This window comes from Panthera tigris, chromosome A3 (genome assembly GCF_018350195.1).
Source record: "Panthera tigris isolate Pti1 chromosome A3, P.tigris_Pti1_mat1.1, whole genome shotgun sequence".
NCBI lineage: Eukaryota > Metazoa > Chordata > Mammalia > Carnivora > Felidae > Panthera > Panthera tigris.
The window spans coordinates 97,507,505-97,529,455 of record NC_056662.1 but is presented as its reverse complement, the minus strand read 5'-3'; the positions used below and the strand labels follow the sequence as shown (position 1 = coordinate 97,529,455).

The following is a 21,951-nucleotide window of genomic DNA, read 5'->3' as shown; positions in this document are numbered from 1 at the left end:
TTAAGAAGGGGTAACCCTCTCATTATTTATTCATAATCCAGTACACCAATTCTTCTAAGGCCGTGCATCTGCTTAGATCTCTATAATATCATGCTGTAGCACAAACTCTATTTGCTAGTCTCAGGTTGGGCTCCAGTGGCTGTGCTGGCATCCTGTTTGCCTGATGAACCTGCTGCTCCATGTAGAAGGCTCAACTCCAGGGATTCTTGGCTATTGTCCTGTCCATAGATACTGTCTAGTTACCAGATTCTGATACCTCCTGGTTTGGTCCATTCTCTAAAAAGGAAATTCAGACTGTTGGGTCAGGATGGGGTTAGCAAGGAGAAAGGAAATCAACATAAATGAAAATAAACTAATACTGCCCATGCCAGTTAGATAGGGCCAGCTGTATTTCTATGAGTTCACTAGACTGGGAGCCAAGTGCTGAGCACACTCTTCCAATTCTTCTAGGAGTTAAGTAAGATGTGATATTGATAAAACTACTTTCCTGAATATTGATCTCTGTATCTATAAAGTGAGTCTGCTCAACGGAATAATCTCTAATATATTTATAATAAATATTAGCAGGACTGGTATTTTAGAGTTTCACAATTATACCACAGAAAACAAGGACACTGTGTTTTTCATCTTTCTTCCACTTACGCTACAAATACTTCCCCAGATTGTATTATTATATCCACTCATGTGTATGCAATTGATCTCCTAGTGACACAGAGGAGCATGTACTCCACAATTTTCTTTCTCCTCAGAATCCCAAGTTTACATGTGGAACACTTCATCTCTGAGATCCTCCTCATTCAAGCTTTCCTCATCAATAATTCTTAATTCTCCACTGAACCAGAAAGATCAGGACACACACAGTCCTCCTGGAGGCCACTGCCACAATTACTGAGAGTAATCTTAACTTGGGGATTACAATATGCCATGCACTTCATCTAAAATTAACATATTGTAACTGCACAGTGATTTAAGAGATCATTTATTGTTCTCAGTTTTCAGATGGGATATCTGAGCCACAGAGAGTTTAGGTGCATAGATGAAGGTCACATAAATAGTAAGAGGCTAGGCAACTCCAGCATCTGTCCGTTTAAGCACTATGCCATCCTACTTCATTGGCTGACAGAGGAGGTTATAAATAACCTCTAATAGGCACATCACACAGACCACCTGCTCTTGTCTCTGCAGCTTCTTTCACTACCTCTCCCACTCTCCTGTCTGAAGCCCTTTTTCACCACCAGCAAAATCTCTATGCTGTCACATTACTTGTTTGATTTCTGCAAAAATCCATTTCCTCAAAAAAAGGCTCAGTGAAGTCAACCTTAAACTCTAAATGTCATGTCTGCCAATTAGCATTATGACCTTTACCAAGTCACTCTCCCTCTCTGGGTCTCAGTTTTGCTTTTCTATAGCCTATAAGGTTTGTTGCATCAGTGATTTTTTAACAATACGAACAAAGGAATTTGACTTTTAGCATCTCATAGGAAGAGTTCGCGCGTTAGCCGTCTATGAAATTATTTGTTATAAGTATTTCATCATTTTCAAATAAATCACTACATTTAGGCAATAATGACAGGCTTTAAAAGGAGAGGAGTTTTAAATATTTGTAGAACCTTGATAATACTTTGGTATATCCAAAGAAATCAATATTTTTTCTTAATTGGTTAAAAAAAAAAACAAGTGCATGTATTGGTGGATTAATAAAATAATTGTTGTTAAGTTTAATAAAATCTTATTCTTATAAATTCATTATATGGTATTCTAAAAAAAGATTAGTCCAAAGACTCTTGGCATCAATACCCAACAGACCAGATTTTGTCAGAGAGTCTCCATGCTACCAACTCTACCTTTCCCATCTATAGCTGCTGAACAGGTTCTTTTTTATCAGGTCATGGAGATTTGACAGAGCTCTTGTTGCTCACTAGATAACATCATCTACAGGCTGTCCTTGTTCTCAACTGATTCAGTCAAGCTGACTTCCCCAGTGCATGCTCCCCTTGCCCTTAGAAGCACCTCCATTATAATAGTTATCCTGCTTCATCATGATGGCTTACTGTTACACCCTCTAGACAGTAAGCATTTTGATATTGGGGACTGTGTCTTGTTTAATTCTTACTCACTTTCCATTCCTCCTCCCATGCCAGGTCTACATTACCATGAGAGAACTGCAGCTTGAGATCAACCCCAAACCACCTTGCATACCTACAAAACTGATTTGAGGATTAATACAACAATCTGCACAACCTGAACCAAAGAACTCGGCAGGTACACAGCATGGAGAGGTGAACTGGGGGAGAGAGAAGCCGTGGAGGGCAGGGAGCTGTTTTTGCTTGCCAAGAGAGGACAGAGACGGGGGACAGTATGGGAAAAGCACCCCTCACCCAAAAGCAGCTGGAGAGAAAAAAGAAGAGCAGAAACAGCTGCGAGGGACTGAACAAAAAAGGAAGAAAGGAGAAAGCAGAGGGTTTAAATTCCATTAAGACTCTATAAACAGAGGGATCACAGAGTCTTAAACTATGCAGCTCAATACCTGGTGGTGCTCTGATAGGAAGGGTGAATCGCCAGGAGCAGAGAGCAAAGTCCAAGGGGTCAGTGGGCCACATGGGGAGTGGTGGTTCCTCTGCTGGGAGGACATTTGATAGAATTTGTGTGGCCTCACCAAAGGCAAGGGTCCCAGCAGACAGTAGAGATCAGCAACATTCGCTGGTATTGGAACAAGGACATTGGAAGTGAAACCTGGTGCCAGATGTGTGTTGTGATTTGCCATAGTCCCTGAAATAATGATGCTACGTGATCCCAAGAACGTTTTCATGCAGGCTGGCACCAGGCTGCAGTCTCTACACATTGGCAGCACCACGGTCACATGAACATTCCTGAGGGCGGGCTGGCATTTCTTGGCTAGACGAGGGTCTGAACAGGTCAAGGCTGCAGTCCCTCAGAAGTGAGGGCTTGTGAAACACAGCCCCATCTGAGATAAAACTCTGGAGACAGGTTGCACCTGGCAGACTGATGGCTTGGTCCCGGACAGTGAAGAAGCAGGGAGTGGACAGAGGCCAGAGACAAAGGAGGGGTTCTTGACTGCCAGACGGGGAGAGCACATAGTTCCAATAGTGGAGACTGGGCAGCTGGGTGATGCCATTTTTACCCTTCCCGCGCATGTGCATACACACCTACAAGTGCCACGGCAATCCACCCCAGTAAGCTAAGCAGCACCATCTAGTGGAGAAAGGAGCCATTACATTAAGCCCGCCCAACTGGGCTAACTGTGCTCTTGAGGAACACCAAAAGTCTCTCCATCAGCTTAGTATATGGATTATAAAGTGCTCCTAGTTTGCCTTCTAGGGGAAACTGGAGGTAATTTAAATCATATTTCATTCTGTGCAATGGTCCATCTATTCAATTATTTTTCCTTTTTCTTTCTTTATTCTTGAATACAGAAAGACAAAATTTTTATTTTTATTTTCTGTTTTTGTATAAAGAGATTCTCCTTTAATTTTTTCTACTATATTTTTCACTTTTTTGTAAATTTTTAAATTTTATTTTACTTTCATCATCACAGTTCATTCTATTTTATTGTATTTTTTTTTTCAAATTTTCAAATGTTTTCCTTTTTTCTCCCTTTTTTTCTTTTCTTTTCCTTTTTTCTCTATTCTATCAAGCTTCTTTTAATAACCAGACTTTTAATAACCAGACTTTTAATAACCAGACCAAAACACACCTAAGATCTAGCATCCTTTATTTGACTTTTTGTGTTGTTTTAAATTTTTTTAATTTTATTTTTTTACCTTATTATTTTTCTTCCTTCAAAATGATGAAATGAAGGAAATGACCCCAAAAGAAAGAACAGGAAGAAATGACAGGCAGGGACTTAATCAACACAGATACAAGCAAGATGTCTGAACCAGGATTTAGAATCACAATAATAAGAATACTAGCTGGCATTGAAAATAGATTAGAATCCCTTTCTGCAGAGATAAAAGAAGTAAAAGCTAGTCAGGATGAAATAAAAAATGCTATAACTGAGCTTTAATCTCAAATGGATACCATGGCGGCAAGGATGGATGAGGCAGAGCAGTGAATCATCGATATAGAGGACAAACTTACGGAGGATAATGACGCATTTAAAAAGAGGGAGACTAAAGCAAAAGAACATGATATAAGAATTAGAGAACTTAATGACTCACTAAAGAGGAATAACATCAGAATCACAGGGGTCCCAGAGGATGAAGAGAGACACATAGGGATAGAAGTTTTATGTGAGCAAATTATAGAGGAAAACTTCCCTAACCTGGGGAAAGGCACAGACATCAAAACCCAGGAAGCACAGAGAACTCCCATTAGATTCAACAAAAACCGCCCATCAATAAGGCATATCATAGTCAAATTCACAAAATACTCAGGTGAGGAAAGAATCATGAAAGCAGCAAGGGAAAAAAAGTCCTTAACTTACAAGGGACGACAGATCAGGTTCACAACAGACCTATCCACAGAAACTTGGCAGGCCAGAAAGGAGTGACAGGATATATCTGATGTGCTGAATCAGAAAAACATGCAGCCAAAAATTCTTTATCCAACAAGACTGTCATTCAAAACAGAAGGAGAGATAAAAAGTTTCCCAAACAAAAACTGAAGGAGTGAGTGACCATTAAACCAGCCCTGCAAGAAATTTTAAGGGGGACTCTCTGAGGGGAGAAAAGACAAAAAACAAACAAAAAAATATAAACAGAACAAAACAAAACAAAAACAACAAAGCAACAAAGACTAGAAAGGACCAAAGAATTCAACCAGAAACTCCCAATTCTACAGGCGACACAATGGCAATAAATTCCTATCTTTCAGTACTCACTCTAAATGTCAATGGACTAAATGCTCCAATCAAAAGACACAGGGTAACAGAATGGATAAGAAAACAAGATCCATCTATATGCTGTTTACAAGGGACCCATTTTAGATCTAAAGACACCATCAGATTGTAGTAAGGGGATGGAGAACCATCTATCATTCTAATTGTCAACAAAAGAAAGTTGGAGTAGCCATACTTTTGTCAGACAATCTAGACTTTAAAATAAAGCCTGTAACAAGAGATGGAGAAGGGCATTATATAATAATTAAGGGGTCTATCCACCAAGAAGACCTAACAATTGTAAACCTTTATGCTCCAAACGTGAAACACCCAAATATATAAATCAAGTAATCACAAACATAAAGAAACTCATTGATAATATCATAATGGTAGAGGACTTCAACACCCCACTTACAGGAATGGACAGATCATCTAAACAAAAAATCAATAAGGAAACTGGCTTTGAATGACACACTGGACCCAATGGACTTAACAGATGTATACAGAATATTTCATCCTAAAGCAGCAGAATACACATTCTTCTCAAGTGCACATGGAACGTTCTACAGAATAGATCACATACTGGGACATAAAACAGCCCTCAACAAATACAAAAAGATCCAGATCACACCGTGCACACTTTCAGACCACAATGCTACAACATTTGAAATCAACCACAGGAAAAAATTTGGAAAGATAACAAATACTTGGAGACTAAAAAACATCCTACTACAGAATGAATGGGCTAACCAAAAAGTTGAAGAGGAAATTTAAAAGTACATGGAAGCCCAAAAAAGTGATAAAAACACAACCCAAAACCTCTGGGACACAGCAAAGGCAGTCATAAGAGGGAAGCATATAGCAATCCAGGCCTTCCTAAGAAGGAAAAAAGGTCTCAGATACACAACCTAACCTTACACCTTAAAGAGCTGGAAAAAGAACAGCAAATAAAAACAAAAACCAGCAGAATATAGGAAATAATAAAGATTAGAGCAGAAATCAATGCTATCAAAATCAAACCAAACCACCCAAACCAAACAAAAAAATAATAAAACAGATCAATGAACCCAGGCTTTGAAAGAATTAACAAAACTGATAAACCCCTAGCCAGTTTTATCAAAAAGAAAAAGGAAAGGACCCAAATAAATAAAACCAACCATGCAAGAGGAGAGATAACAAACAAGACAGCAGAAATACAAACAATAATAAGAGAATATTATGACAACTATATGCCAATAAAATGGGCAATCTGGAAGAAATGGACAATTTCCTAGAAACATATAAACTACCAAAACTGAAACAAGAAGAAATAGAAAATTTGAACAGACCCATAACCAGTAAATAAATCAAATTTAGTAATCAAAAATCTCCCCAAAAACAAGAGTCCAGGGCCAGATGACTTTACAGGAGAATTCTACCAAACATTTAAAGAAGAGTTAACACCTATTCTTCTGAAGCTGTTCCAAAAAGTAGAAATGGAAGGAAAACTTACAAATTCATATTATGAAGCCAGCATTACCTTAATTCCAAACCCAGACAAAGACCCCCACTAAAAGGGAGAACTACAGACCAATCTTCCTGATGAATATGGATGCAAAAATCCTCAACAAGATAGTAGCCAACCAGAGCTAACAATACATTAAAAGAATTATTCACCACAACCAAGTGGGATTTATACCTGGGATGCAGGGCTGGTTCAATATCTCAAAAACATTATACCTGGGATATAGGGCTGGTTCAATATCTGCAAAACAATCAACATGATACATCACACATCAATAAAAGAAAGGACAAGAACCACATGATCCTCTCAATAGATGCAGAGAAATCATTTGACAAAATACAACATTCTTTCTTGATAAAAACCCTCAAGAAAGTAGGGACAGAAGGATCATATCTCAAGATCATAAAAACCATATATGAAAGACCCACAGCTAATATCATCCTCAATGGGGAAAAGTTGAGAGCTTTCCCCCTCAGGTCAGGAAAATGACAGGGATATCCACTCTCGTCACTGCAATTCAATATAAAATTGGAAGTCTTGGCCTCAGCAGTCAGGCAACACAAAGGAATAAAAGGAATCCAAATCAGACAGGAGGAATTCAAACTTACAGTCTTTACAGATGGCATAATACTCTATATGAAAAATCCAAAAGATTCCACAAAAAAATGCCAGAAGTGATCCAGGAATTCAGCAAAGTCACAAGATAGATATAAAGTCAATACACAGAAGTCGGTTGCATTTCTATACACCAATAATGAAGCCACAGAAAGAGAAATCAGGGAATCTACCCCATTTACAGCTGCACCAAAATCCATAAAATACCTAGGAGTGAACCTAACCAAAGAGGTGAATAATCTATACACTGAAAACTATCGAAAGTTTATGAAAGAAATTGAAGAACACACACACACACACACACACACACACACACACACACACACAAACACACACAAGAAAACGATTCCATGCTCCTGGATTGGAAGAACAAACATTAACATGTCGACAATACCCAAAGCAATCTACAAATTCAATGCAATCCCTATCAACAACAACACCAGCATTCTTCACAGGTCTAAAACAAACAATCCTAAAATTTGTATGGAACCAGAAAAAACCCCGAATAGCCAAAGCAATCCTGAAAAAGAAAACCAAAGCTGGATGCATCATAATCCCAGACTTCAAGATGTATTATAAAGCTGTAATCAGGACAGTATGGTACTGGCACAAAATAGACACTCATAAAAATGGAACAGAATAGAGAACCCAGAAATGGACCCACAAACGTATGGCCAACTAATCTTTGACAAAACAGGAAAGAATATCCAATGGAATAAAGACAGGTGTCTTCAGCAAATGGCGCTGGAAAAACTGGACATTGACATGCAAAAAAATGAACATGGACCATTTTCTTACACCATACACAAAAATAAACTCAAAATGGATGAAAGACCTAAACTTAAGACAGGAAGCCATCAAAATCCTCAAGGAGAAAGCAGGCAAAAACCTCTTTGACCTTGGCCACAGCAACTTCTTACTCAACATGTCTCCAGAGGCAAGGGAAACAAAAGCAAAAACGAACCATTGGGACCTCATCAAAATAAAAAGCTTCCGCACAGAGAAGGAAACAATCAACAAAACTAAAAGGCAACCAATGGAATGAGAGTTGATATTTGCAAACAATATATCAGAAAAAGGGTTCGTATCCAAAATCTATAAAGAACTTATCAAACTCAACACCCAAAAAACAAATAATCCAGTGAAGAAATGGGCAAAAGACATGAATAGACACTTCTACGAAGAAGACATCCAGATGGCTAACAGAAACAGGAAAAACCGCTCAGCATCACTCATCATCAGGGAAATACAAATCAAAACCACAATGAGCTACCACCTCACACCTGTCAGAATGGCTAAAGTTAACAACTCAGGCAATAACAGATGTTGGCGAGGATGTGGAGAAAAAGGATCTCTTTTGCACCACTTGTGGGATGCAGGCTGTTGCAGCCATCTGGAAAACACTATGGAGGATCCTCAAAAAATTAAAAATAGAACTACCCTACAACCCAGCAATTGCACTACTAAGTATTTATCCAATGGATACAGGTATGCTGTTTCGAAAGGGCACATGCACCCCAATGTTTAAAGCAGTGCTATCGACAATGGCCAAATTATGGAAAGAGCCCACATGTCCATCGGCAGATGAATGGATAAAGAAGATTTGGTATATATATACAATGGAGCTTTACTCAGCAATCAAAAAGAATGAAATCTTGCCATTTGCAAGAACATGGATGGAACTAGAGGGTATTATGCTAGGTGAAATTAGTCAGAGAAAGACAAACAGTATGTGACTTCATTCATATGAGGAATTTAAGATACAAAACAGATGAACATAAGGTAAGGGAAGCAAAAATAATATAAAAACAGGGAGGGGGACAAAACATAAGAGAATCTTAAATATAAAGAACAAACAGAGGGTTGCTGGAGGGGTCATGGGAGGCGGGATGGGCTAAGTGGGTAAGGGGTATTAAGGAAGACACTTGTTGGGATGAGCACTGATTGTTATACATAGGGGATGAATCCCTGGAATCTACTCCTGAAATCAGTGTTGCACTATATGCTAACTTGGATTTAAATGAATAAATAAATAATAAATAAATAAATAAATAAATAAATACTGCAGCTTGAACTTTATAACCAAGGAGGCAATGGAGGTTTTAAAATAACAACAAATACCCTCTCTTCTATAGTTATGAGTCTACACTTGGGAGACTGTAAAAGTTCTGTAGGGACTATGTTTCTGAAACATCTGCTGGGATATCAAGTGGCAAGTATCTCACCCTAGCATCCCTTCTTCTAGGTATCCCTCTTCTGCAATCATTTTTGCTCCAGAGAGTGACTCTCCCTCAAACAGCAAGCTGCTGTCTGAAAGTCACATGCTTTAAAGCATTATGTGGACCCTGGAGCTGCCTAAAATGATCATGAGCAGCAGATCCTTTCACTGCTGTATATACATTATCTAAACTAGATTTTCACTTCTTCCAAAGTCCTATTGCATATCTTATTTCTTCTGTTTCCACTGCTACCGTCTTTTCTTTTTTTAAAATATAATTTATTGTCACATTGACTAACATACAGTGTGTAAAGTGTGCTCTTGGTTTTTGGGGTAGATTCCCATGGTTCATTGCTTACATATAACACCCAATGCTCATCCCAACAAGTGCCTTTCTCAATGCCCATCACCCATTTCCCCCTCTATCCTGCTCCTTCCCCCCCATCAACCCTCAGTTTGTTCTCTGTATTCAAGAGTCTCTTATGGTTTCCTCCCTCTCTGTAACTATTTTTCCCCCTTCCCTTCCCCTGTGGTGTTAAGTTTCTCGAGATCCACATATGACCACTGCTATCATCTTATTCCAAATTACTCCAAACCTGGACTTCTTTCTAAAGGTAATTGCCTTCTAACCACAAGTATTAGAATTTGCTTTGTCTTATGTGATAATAGGGTATATAATTCATAGTGTGAATGCAAGATATTTGTAGATAAATTGTGAAAACTAATTTGGACATTGATAAGAATTTGATTTTCCTGTAATATATCAAATAAATCTGAACAACCTATAGTAATAATGATACTGGAAAGCACTGTGAAATAAAAACTTTAAGATGGAAAGAAATAGAGATCTAAATTTTTAGACTGCCCCAAGTCTCAATATGCCCTGAATTAGCCACCCTGAATAACTGCTACAGACTGAATATCTGTGTACCACCCAAAGTCATATGTTGAAACCAATGTGATGGTATTTGGAAGTTGGGGCTTAGGGATACAATTAGATCATGAGGGTTGAGGCCTCATGAATGGGATTAGAGCCCCTACAAAAGAGACCCCAGGGAGCTCTCTTGTTCTTTCTGCCATGTGAGGTCATAGTAAACAGTTTATGAACCAGGAGGCTGACTCTCACAAGACTCTGAATCTGTTGGTGCCTTGTTTTTGTACTCCCCAGCCTCCAGACCTGAGAAATAAATGTTCATTGTTTACAAGTAACTCAGTGTATGGCATTTTTGTTTTAGCAGAAAGCAGAGACAGAAAATTGATGCCAAGAGATACAGGTGCTACTATAACAGATACCTAAAAATGCGGAAGTGGTTTGGAACTAAGAAATAAACAGAGGCTGAAAGACTTTGGAGGTGCATGCTAGAAAAAGCCTGCATTGCTGTAAATGGACCATTAAGCACAATTCTGGTGGATCTCAGAAAGAAAAGAGGAGATGCAGAGGAAGTCTCAATCTTCTTAAAGAACCAATTAAGAACTGAACAGAATGTTGGTAGAAATATGGATAGTAAAGGTCATTCTGGTCAAGTCTTAAATGGAAATGAGAAATATGTTATTAGACAATGCAAAAGAAGCCATCCTTATTATAAATTGGCAAAAATCTTGGATGAATTGTTTCCGTATTCTAGTGTTTTTTGGAAGGCTAAATTTGTGAGTGGAAAAAAACCCTGAATATTTGAGAAAATATCTACGCAAAATTTTGAAGGAGCATCCTGGTTCCTCTTGAGGACTTAAATTACTTAAATGCTGAATTGTTAAGCAAGAGGAAGTATAACTTAGACTTGGAAGAAAAAGAAGGAAGAAGTGAAATTATCTTTGTTTGCAGATGACATGATGATATATGTGTAATACCCTAAAGGATCAACCACAAAGTTTTAGAACTAAAAAGTAACTTTAGTAAAGGTGCAGGATACAAAGTCACATAAATCATTTGTGTTTCTACACATAAACAAACTATCTGAAAATGAAATTAAAACAATCCCACTCAAGATAGCAACAAAAAGATAAAATACTTAGGAATAAACTTAAAGAGGTGAAACATTTATACACTGAAAATGTAAAACATTCGGGAAGAAAATTAAAGAAGACACACAGATGATGGAAAGATATCCCATGTTCATGGATTTTAAGAATTAATATTGTTAAAATATCCTTATCACCCAAAGGTATCTACAGATTCAATGTAATGCCCAGCATAATTCCAATCAATGGCATTCTTTGCAGAAATGGAAAAAAGAAAACAAACAAACAAACAAAAACAATTCTACAATTTCTATGGAACCTGAAAAGACTTCAAATGGTCAAAGTAATCTTAAGCAAAAACAACAAAGTTGAATGTATCACATTTTCCGACTTCAAAATACACTATAAAGCTACAGTAATCAACAGTATGGTGCAGGATCTAAATAGAGATTTCTCAAAAGAAGACATACAAATCTTCAACAGGTATATGTAAAGTTACTCAACATCACTGATCATTAGAGAAATGCAAATTAAAACCTCAATAAGATAGCATCTCACATTTGTTTCAATGGCTATTATTGAAAAGATAAAAGATAGGGGCACCTGGGTGGCTCAGTCAGTTAAGCGTCTGACTTCGGCTCAGGTCATGATCTTACAGCTTGTGAGTTTGAGTCCTGCGCTGAGTTGAGTCTGATGACAGCTCAGAGTCTGGAACCTGCTTCAGATTCTGTTTCTCCCTCTCTCTGCCCCTCCCCCACTCACACTCTGTCTCTCTCTCTCTCTCTCTCAAAAATAAACATTTAAAAACTTAAAAAAAAGATAAAAGATAACAAGTGTTGGTGAGAATGGGGAGAAAAGGAAACCCTTGTGCACTATCTTTGATAATGTAAATTGGTTCAGCCATTATGAGGTCAGCCAATATGGAGGTTCCTCAGAGAATTAAAAACAGAGATAGCTTATGTTATAGTAATTCTGGGTATATATGCAAAGGAAATTAAATCACTTCTCAACAAGACATCTGCATACCTGTGTTCACTGCAGCATTATTCACAATAGGCAAGACATGGAAACAAGCTAAATATCTGCCAGTAGATGGATGGATATAGAAAATGTGTCACTTGCAAGAACGTGGAAGAACCTGGAGATCATTATACTAAGAGAAATAAGTAAGCTACAAAATGACAAATACTGCATTACCTCACTTATATATACGGCATCTAAAAAAGATGAATTCATGAAAGCAGAGAATAGAATTAATTGTGTTTGCCAGGGTTGGGGGGCGGGGGAAGTGGAGGGATGTTGGTCAAACATCAGAAAGTTTCAGTTAGGTAGAATGAATAACTTCTGGAGATCTAACCTATAGCATGTTCAGTGTAGTTAATAATACTGTATTATATACTTAAAAGTTTCTAAAAGAGTTGACCTTAGGGGTGCCTGGTGCCTGGGTGGCTCAGTCAATTAACCATCCAACTCTTGACTTTGGCTCAAGTCATGATTTCATGGTCTTGAGATCGAACCCCTCTCTCTCAGAAAGACAGAGAGAGAGAGAGAGAGAGAGAGAGGGAGAGAGAGAGAAAGAGTTGATATTAAGTGTGCTCACCAGACACAAAAATGTAAAGTGATATTATTATGCTAATATATTAATTAACTATGGCAATCATTAGCTAATTGTGGCAATCATTTCACTACTTACATATATTTCAAAAACTCACATTATACACCCTAATGTACATTATTTTTATGTGTTGATTATATTTCAATAAAGCTGGTAAAAATAAAGAGGAGTATTAAAATGTCCAACTATTATTGCTGAATTATCTATTACTTCCTTTAATTCCGTCAATTTTGCTCCACATATTTTAGGGTTCTGTTTTTAACTGCATGTGTGTTGGCAATTATGTCCTCCTAATATTCTGGCCATTTTATAACTGAAATTACTTTAATTCTAGTAATGATTTTTGTCTTACAGTCTATTTTGTCACTTATTAGGATAGATACTTTTGGTTTGTATGGTAATCTTTTTCTGTCCTTTTGTACTCCACATATTTGTGGCTGCAGATCTAATATGCATTCCTTGTGGACAATGAATAATTAAACAATATTTTAAAATCCATTCTTCCAATATTATTGTTTATCAGATTGTTTAGGCTATTTGCATTAAATGCAGTTGCTGATATGATAGGATATATGTCTGCATTTTGGTATTTCTTTTCCATACACTTTTGTCATTTCTTTATTGCTCCATGACTGCTTTCCTTTGTGATAAACAGATTTTCCATACCATACTATTTGAATTTACTTTTTGTTGCTTTGGCAATATTTTAGAAATTATTTTACTTCATGGTTTCCCATATAAATTTATAACAATCTAGTTTGGATTAATATCAATTTACATTCTTTATTATGCAAAAGCTTTAACATATCTACATTTTTCACTGCCCTTTGTAAAATTATGAATAAACTAATTTCATCTTTACATATTATGAGCCTAGAAACATAATTGGTAATTGTTTTATGCAATTGCCTTTTAACTGAGATAAGAGAAGAAAAGTCACAAAAAAAGATACCCTTATCCTATCTTCGTATTTGACTATGTATTCAACTTTATCAGGTTATTTATTTGTCTTGTGGGTTTAAATTACTGTTTAATGTCCTTTTATTTCATCTTGAAAGCCTCCCTTTAGTATTTTTTGCAGGACAAGTCAGCTAGCAACAAATTCTCTATTTTTGATAATCTGGAAATGTCTTAATTTCTCTCCTTTGTTTTAATGAATAGTTTTTCTGAATATAATTGCTTAGTTAATAGTCTTCTGGTCAGTACTGTGAATATGACTTTTTATCGCCTTCTGAAACATATGGTTTTCAATAAGAAGTAAGCTGTTAATCTCACTGAGGATTCCTGATATGTGATGAGTCAATTTTGTTTTGTTGCTTCCAAGATTGTGTCTTTGTCTGTTAACAATTTGATTATAATGTGTTCAGACAGGATCTGAGTTTATTCATTGAACTTGAATATGTGGATTTGTATCTTTCACCAAATTTGGGAAGGTTTGGTCACTATTTTTTTCAAATATTCCTTCTGCCCCTTCCTATCTTCCCATTCTGGGATTTGCATAATGTGTATGTTTGTATGGTATCCCCCAGGGGTCCACTTTTATTTATTCTTTTCTTTCTTTTCCTCACAATGGATCATTTCAGTTATCCTATTTTCAAGTTTATTTATTATCTTCTGTCTGCTTATATCTGTTGTTGAACTCCCAAATGAATTCATTTTAATCGTTACACTTTTCAGTTCCAGAATTTTTGTTTTGTTTCTTTATAATTTCCATCTCTTTATTAGTATCCCCATTTTGTTCATACAATGTTTTCTTGATTTCCTGTAGTTCTTTGTCTATGTTACTTTGTTCTTTAAGCATATTTAAGACAGTTGTTTTGAAGTCTTTTTCCAGTAATTTTGATATCTGAGTTCACTTGGAAAGAGTTTGTCAACTTATTTTGATTCTTTGAAAGAGGTGTATTTTCCTGTATCTTTGAATCCTTTCCAATTTTTTGTTGTTGTTGTAAAACTGAACATTTGAGTATTATAACGTGGTGACTCTGGAAATCATATTTTTATACTTACTCAAGATTTCTCTTTCTCTGTTTTTAAATTACTAAAGACTTTATTTTTTTTATTTCTTTTTAAAAATTTTTTTAAACATTTTTATTTATTTTTGAGACAGGGAGAGACAGAGCATGAACAGGGGAGGGTCAGAGAGAGGGAGACACAGAATCCGAAACAGGCTCCAGGCTCTGAGCCGTCAGCACAGAGCCCGACGCGGGGCTTGAACTCACAGACCGTGAGATCATGACCTGAGCCGAAGTTGGCCGCTTAACCGACTGAGCCACCCAGGCGCCCCTACTAAAGACTTTAAATTAGAGACTTTTCTCAATTATTTTTGCAGAGACTATATTTCTTTTTAAGGACTGTTAGTGAAGTCTCTATGAAATCCTAGCTAAGTGGACTTAAAATCCTAAAAAAATAAAAAAATAATAAAAAAATAAAAAAAAATCTATCAAATTATAACATATGAGGTGAGTATTAACCAGGAGACCTGAATTCATGGTCAATAGCAGAAATGACTGAGGTATGTGGACGATATTGTTGACAGCCCTTCAGAAACTAAGACTATGAGGAGATAGGCAACAGGAGCTTCCTCTTCCCATGATGTTCAGTGCATGCTGTATTAGTGAACTGACTTCTTAACAGGGGTTTTGTAGCCCAGAGGTTATATTCACACTGGTTTAAAGTAGTTCAGGCAAACAAAAAGAAAAAAAAAAGGATAGTATCCAGGACACTAAAATGTAGGATGTGTAAACATGGTAACCAGTGATATAAAACCAAACAAAAGTTTGAATTCCTCTCTTTGACTACTTGCTCTTTGCTTTGTAAACAGAATCCATGAAGGCAAGACTGGAAATACTGAAATATAAGAGAGTAGTTGAACATCAGAGGACAAGGAAGTGTCTTGAGAAGAAAAATACATCACATAAAGCAAAGCTGAGCTTCTTGAGCTTCTGAAAAAGTTGCTTTTGAGCACAAATGTCTCTCAATTCTGCATTTGATTTTCCAATCAATTCTGCTTGTCTTCTGCCTCCAACTACTAGATTGTTTTGTTTTGTTTCTGTTTTTGTTTGTTTTGTTTTGTTTGTTTGTTTTTTGGCTGGCTGTACAATTTAATCAGTGCAGATTGTTTTACAGAAAGAAATGTATGGGGGTGGACATGGACCTCCAAGCCCCATCCCTTAACTCGCTCTCTGGTTCTGAGGATGGAGGGGTACCAAGACAGCCTGTGAGAAGCCTCGCCCTACAGGGGTCTTGGGGATCTGGGTGGCAGACCCATTTGCCCTGGGCTGAGGGGAAGCAGAGGGGACAGAGCCGGCTGTACAGTACCATTTCCACAGCAGCCTTGCTGCCTGCTTACTTTGGGAAGGAAAAAAAGGAAGAGGTGGCTCTGCCTTTAGGGCTGAACCAAGAAAAAGGGGAGTCTCCAGGACCACAATGGGCTCCTTTGGGGGCTCCACAGCCACATTCCACAGTCTGTGTGAGGGGATGAGCTGCTGGCCCTTCTCCACAGTGTCCCCTCTCCCAGTGCCCTGGGGGACAGGGAATGGAGGGGAGGAACCCCTGAGCCTGGTGCCTGGTGCACCCGTCAGCACCCTGTCTCCCTGGGGCAGCTGGGACCCTGGCAGTGGGTGCCTGAGGCCAGTGGGGTTCTGAGACCCCTGAGGGTGGTGGTGTGGGTGAGGGTGGGTGGGAAGAGGCCCAGGAAAGATGCCCAAGCGCATCACAGCTCAGAGAGGAGTGGATGGGGGCTGGAAGCCCAGACTTGGTGGGAGTGAGGCTCCTAGGTGGAGGGGCCTTGACAGACCCCCTTTGGTCCTGGGTAAGGCAGGCCAGGAGATATGGGCTCCAGGAGGTGTGTACACACCAGGAGGTGTGTTACCAACACTCAGCTGCCCCCTTCCTCATCTGTCCCCTCCCCAAAGTTCCCCTCTCTGCCACCTGGGCCAGCCTCATGGCCCTCATCACTGCCCTCTCACTGTCACTGCCCACCCCGGGCTCTGCACACCCATCAGGGTTGAAGGGCAGACAGGCCACATGGGGCCATTGGAGTCCTGTGTCCACACACTCTTGGCAGCCTGTGAAGACCCACAGGGTGGATTTGGGGTAGTCCAGTTCCACTCGCAGGTGCTCATTGTCAAACCTTTAGTACTTGGTGCCCTTGTAGAACGACATGTAGGCTGTGTCTTTGCTCAAGAAGGCAGACCATTGATTTTAAGAAATATATTAGGGCTTGGGGTATAATAGATAATTTAAATGGATAGAGATAGATAATTCATAGTAAATCTAAACAATGAATCCTTAGACACATAGAAGATACTCCCTAAAAATTAATGTGTGCAAAGCACAGATTAACCCAAATAAATCTAGTATTATCTACATCTTAAATTCTACACATTTTGTCCATCCAAAAAGTGTTTTGTCTGCAATGATTCTATTTCTCTTTAAAGTCACCTAACTTATATTTTTCTTACTCATGTGCATTTAATCATGGAAACAATGTTTACTAAGGTTCCTTTGAGTCCTCTTTTTTTTTTTAATAATTACATGAAAAATAAGATTTTACCACCATTCAATACAGTTTGGTTACATTTAACATAAAAGCAATGAAATGTTAATAATAAGCTTGGTATAAATTTTGCTTTAGAATTTAGAATGAATAATAAATTTTTAAAAAGACAAAATAAATATATAAAGATCCATATACTATTCAGGCTAATAGATGTGTAAGTGGAAAGCTTAGGGGAAATACTTAAGCCTCAATCTATTTACGATCATATCTTTTGCACAGAGGCAAATGCTTTCTAAAATGTTCTCACATATCAACTACTTAGAATTTTAAAACTTTCACAATATTGCCATTAAAATATAAACATTTAGAATAAATTACAGATGTCCAAGGTCATGAAAACAGGTAATAACAAAGCCAAGATGCAAACGGGATTCTCTGGACTCCTTGATCAGCACTCACTCATTCCAATTTCCTCCTGCTGTCCTGGACATTATCCTTTTTTCCCTAGAGAAATCCGTTCTGCTATGTCTTCTTACTCAATTCTTTTCCTACAAGATCTACCCTTTTTCAGTGTTTTGCTATCAAAGAAAAATATCAAAATGAAAGAAAATATGCTGCTTTACTAATATGAAAATGACCATAACCTGGTATGTTAGCTTCCCCAAGAGCATGCTATTTTCAAATAGGACACTTGTTTTCCCTTTAGGGATAATATCTAACTTCAAACTATAGACTCCTATGGCAACTTGTGGTGAAGAATATTAGGCAGGGATTCATTCCCATTGCCAACAAAATAACAATGCGATCTGTTACACAGCTTGTCTGGTCTGAAACATCGCACTTATTCATGAATAACGCAGTAGATAAACTAATACTCAGTCTACAACTTTCAGAGTGTTTCTACATGAATTATCCCATTTAATCTCATGTCATAGGACATCACATATTCTGGCCTGATAAACTGACAGAAACAAAGACTGTGAGAAAAAGCAGGTGGAGTCAATGACCATGTTCCAGACTAGTCCCAAAATATGTAAAGTAGTATGTCATTAATGCTCAAGATTTTACTTAACATAATTAAATTGACACAAACCTACTGGTTTTGTATACAGTTAGGTGAAGAGCCCACCACACTGTTCAGGATATACTGTTGACATATGTCATAGTCTAAAAGCCTTTTTTGACCATTTTTATCCTCTGTCCTACACTCTGAAAATATGAAGTTTCTACTGATAACTTTGACATGAAAAGTTCATCAATGAAATAACTTCAGGCTTAATATGTCTTTGAATAAAACTAATCTGAAACTCATTAATAATGTTACTCTTAAAAATATAAAATAACATAAAAATAAAAATAAAATAAAATAAATTAAAAAGTCTCCTTCATTTCATCCTATTTTCCTAAAAAAGTCTCCTTCATTTCATCCTATTTTCCTTTTGCATCCAAACTGTAGTTTGATTGAAACTTGTTTCACAGCACTTCAACCCACAAAGCTAGAGTCACTTAGTAAACTACCCACACAAATTAACCCCAAATTCTATTTGTTTCCGAATTCTTTGTTTCTTTTCTAATGCTGGATTTTCTTTTTATTACTTGTAAAATAAAACCATAATACCAATAACAGAAACAACCATTATTTGGATAAGCATTTTAGTTCTTGTTCAATTTGTCTTAGCTTGAGTTCCTGCCTTTCTATCTGAGGGACTATCGCCAATGTGGTTCAGAATCCATGACTTGTTTCCTCCAAACCTGAAGCTAGACCACTGAGCTTACAGTGAAAATAATGCTTATTCTCTGAAAGCAGATGGTAAAGACACTGTGTGAACTCTGTTTTATTATAAAAGGAAGATACCATAGTCATTTTTATTTTCAGTGTGTAGGCTTCAAACATAGGATTGAAGGATTTCCCGACAGATATTTGTTGAGTTATGAATAAATAAACAAGTAAATGAATAAAGAATGTTTCTCGTGATTTAGTAAGCAGCTCACACTCTGGGATTATGTATCTGCATGTCTGTGTATATTATCTAGGTATTTCTTGAATACCTTGGGTATTGCTGACCCATCTGAGATGTTTTATATAGTCTTGTCACTCAAGTCTTCTTATGTCCCCAACAAATATACTCAGTTTCTGAGATGAAATGTGAGATTAAGAAAACTGTCTTCTGGGAGCACCTTGGTGGCTCAGTCAGTTAAGTAACTGACTTTAGCTCAGGTCATAATCTCACAGTGTGTGAGTTTGAGCCCCACATCAGGCTCTGCACTGACAGAGTAGATGCACTCACATGTACACACTCTTTTTCTCTTTTAAAAATAAATAAATATTAAAAAATAAATTAGGGGGCACCTGGGTGACTTGGTCGGTTAAGCGTATGAGTTCAGCTCAGGTAATGATCTTGTGGTTCCTGAGTTTGAGCCTGGCTTTGGGCTCTGTGCTGACAGCCTGGAGCCTGGAGCCTGCTTTGGATTCTGTGTCTCTCTCTCTGCCCCTCCCCACCAAAACTAAATAAACGTTAAAAATTTTTTAAATAAAGAAAACTGCCTTCTGTTAAATCATACCAAACATGTTTGAATTTATTATTTTTTTTGAAGAAATTAAGAAAGTGAAAGCAAATGTGCCTGCTGTAACTACTCCAGTCATGAGGGACAGACAGCAAGCAGTTCAGATTGTGGCAAGTAGCCTGCAGCATTTGATTGTAGTCGCCATGAGTTTGCCCCTAAATCCCAAAACCTTCCTGAAAGGATTAACAGGAAAGCCAGTAATGACAAAACTCAAGTCCAGAATGGAGTACAAAGACCACCTGGTATCTGCAGATGGCTATATGAATATGCAGCTCGCAAATGCAGAAAAATACATAGATGGAGCATCGTCCGGACATTTCAGTCAAGTTATAACAGGGTGTAATAATGTCCTTTATATCAGGGGTGTTGAAGAAGAGGAAGAAGATGGGGAAATGTGAGAATTGCAGCTTTTGTGGGGATTTTTTTAAAAAAAATACATATTTCTAGACGATAAATAGGTTTTTTTTCCCCTTTGGAAATCAATGCAAGATATTTCCTGAAAGTAAATGCAAGATATGTAAGTCTAAATCACATCTTGGGAAACTGAGTAATTTTCAGCAAAGTATCAGCCACGTGACCATGATAGCTTAGATCTGCCTTTTGTCTAAACTATCTACTCAGAAGTTACTTTTGATAGATCCTATGCATTTTGTACTCACAGAATAAGTTATTCAGAATTTTGAGCTGGAAGATATCAGTCATAATTATTTTAAATTGTGAAAATACCAAATCTCCAAATCTGGCAGTGATATAGATACATGTGTAATGAATTTGAATGGACTGATTTATGTGAAGGATAATATACTTCTCATAAGATGAGAATCTTACAGAGTGATTCTTAACCAAAATTGAACATCAGAATTATATGTAATTTTTTTGAGATGTACACATGCCTGCTCTGCTCTCACCATCAACCTAAACTGACTGGGCCAGATATTCATTTTAAAAGAAGTTTTCCAGGTAAATCTCATACACATCTCAAAATGAGTATGGTTGGTGGTTACTCAATTTCTAACCTAATAGTGACAAGTGAAAAGCTGCATTAGTTTATGTAAATCATGGAAACTGCTAAAATACGCATTCCCCAAAATGTCAGTGGCTCAGTTAATAAAGGTGTATTTTTTAATCAGATTGCAATTTGTTATGGGTCATTCAGAAACTAATATCCTTTCATGTAGTAGCTTCTAGTGTCTGTAGTTCCTTCCCTTAATACTATACATATAGCCTTTCGAGAGGAGAAGGTAGGCCTGCTTTTAATCACTTCATTCCAGAGGAACATTTTGTTAATAGGACACACTACATTGTCCCAACCAAATGAAAGGGAGACAAGAAATGTCAATTAGCAATGATCCAAAGGAGAAAGCGACAAACTTTGATATGGGTGATGACTAATCACATAATAAGTAGCCAATAAAAATTGAAAGATAAATATAATTCTGAAACATGATTTCTTATATGATCCTTGATATTCTTACATCGACTATGTCTTACTACAGAAATTTAATAGATCAATATGCTTAATACTGTAAAACAAATCTCATACTAGTCTAGTCCTGACTATAAAAACAAATAAATTACCAACTTCCTCAAGAGTTCTAGAACAATTATTTGATGAGTTCAGCACTTTTAGTATCTCCATTTAGTTTCATTGAGAAAAATAGGTCAAATCTATTTTTCATTGAATCAATTAACTGCTCCAATGATACACGGTCTTCCACCCAACAACTACTAGTGAAGGTGATTGCTCCAAGTGTTGCAAAAAAAGGGAAAAGATCATTTCATTATGGGAAATTGCACTGGTCTATGAATATTATACTTAGGCTACACATATGTATTTACTTCGTATTCTCCAATATTTGGCTCATTTTCTTCCATGTGAGTAAGCTCCGATCTTTAAACTCAGAATATACTTCAGCGCCAAAGAAGGAATGAATGGCCTTTGGTTATCAACTTGCAAGTCTAAAGATCAAAGGGAATATATCCAGGGCCTATAGGTTCGGTGAGTTAATTACAACTTCTGTATCATAAATTTCTACCTACTTTGTGTTTTTTTTTTCAAGGATGATGTGAGGATAATGTATAACGTGCATTACATTATGAATAGCAGCTATAAACAAACAAACCAAAAACTTAA

The 21,951-nt window shown here is 37.2% G+C and overlaps 1 protein-coding gene and 1 long non-coding RNA gene across 4 annotated transcripts in view; both read left to right on the top strand.

Annotated features, from left to right (window-relative positions):
• Positions 1 to 15,776, top strand: part of LOC122237049 — a 40,189-nt gene extending 24,413 nt beyond the window's left edge. The window contains exons 2-4 of one of the 3 annotated variants that reach the window (XR_006215249.1): positions 2,142 to 2,262; positions 12,178 to 12,302; positions 15,573 to 15,776. This is a non-coding gene — a long non-coding RNA (uncharacterized LOC122237049). The remainder of the gene's footprint in view (positions 1 to 2,141; positions 2,263 to 12,177; positions 12,303 to 15,572) is intronic. The other 2 variants (XR_006215250.1, XR_006215248.1) reach the window with 2 other exon arrangements.
• Positions 15,777 to 19,960: 4,184 nt separating this feature from the next.
• On the top strand, positions 19,961 to 20,215 carry LOC102950891 (small nuclear ribonucleoprotein F-like). Its single transcript, XM_015538027.1, has one exon. The coding sequence runs from the start codon at positions 19,961 to 19,963 to the stop codon at positions 20,213 to 20,215; it is 255 nt and encodes an 84-aa protein (XP_015393513.1).
• The last annotated feature ends 1,736 nt before the right edge of the window (positions 20,216 to 21,951 follow it).

Excerpts from the sequence above, each read along its gene's own strand:
- LOC102950891 (XM_015538027.1), top strand. The coding sequence starts at position 19,961 with ATGAGTTTGCCCCTAAATCCCAAAACCTTCCTGAAAGGATTAACAGGA.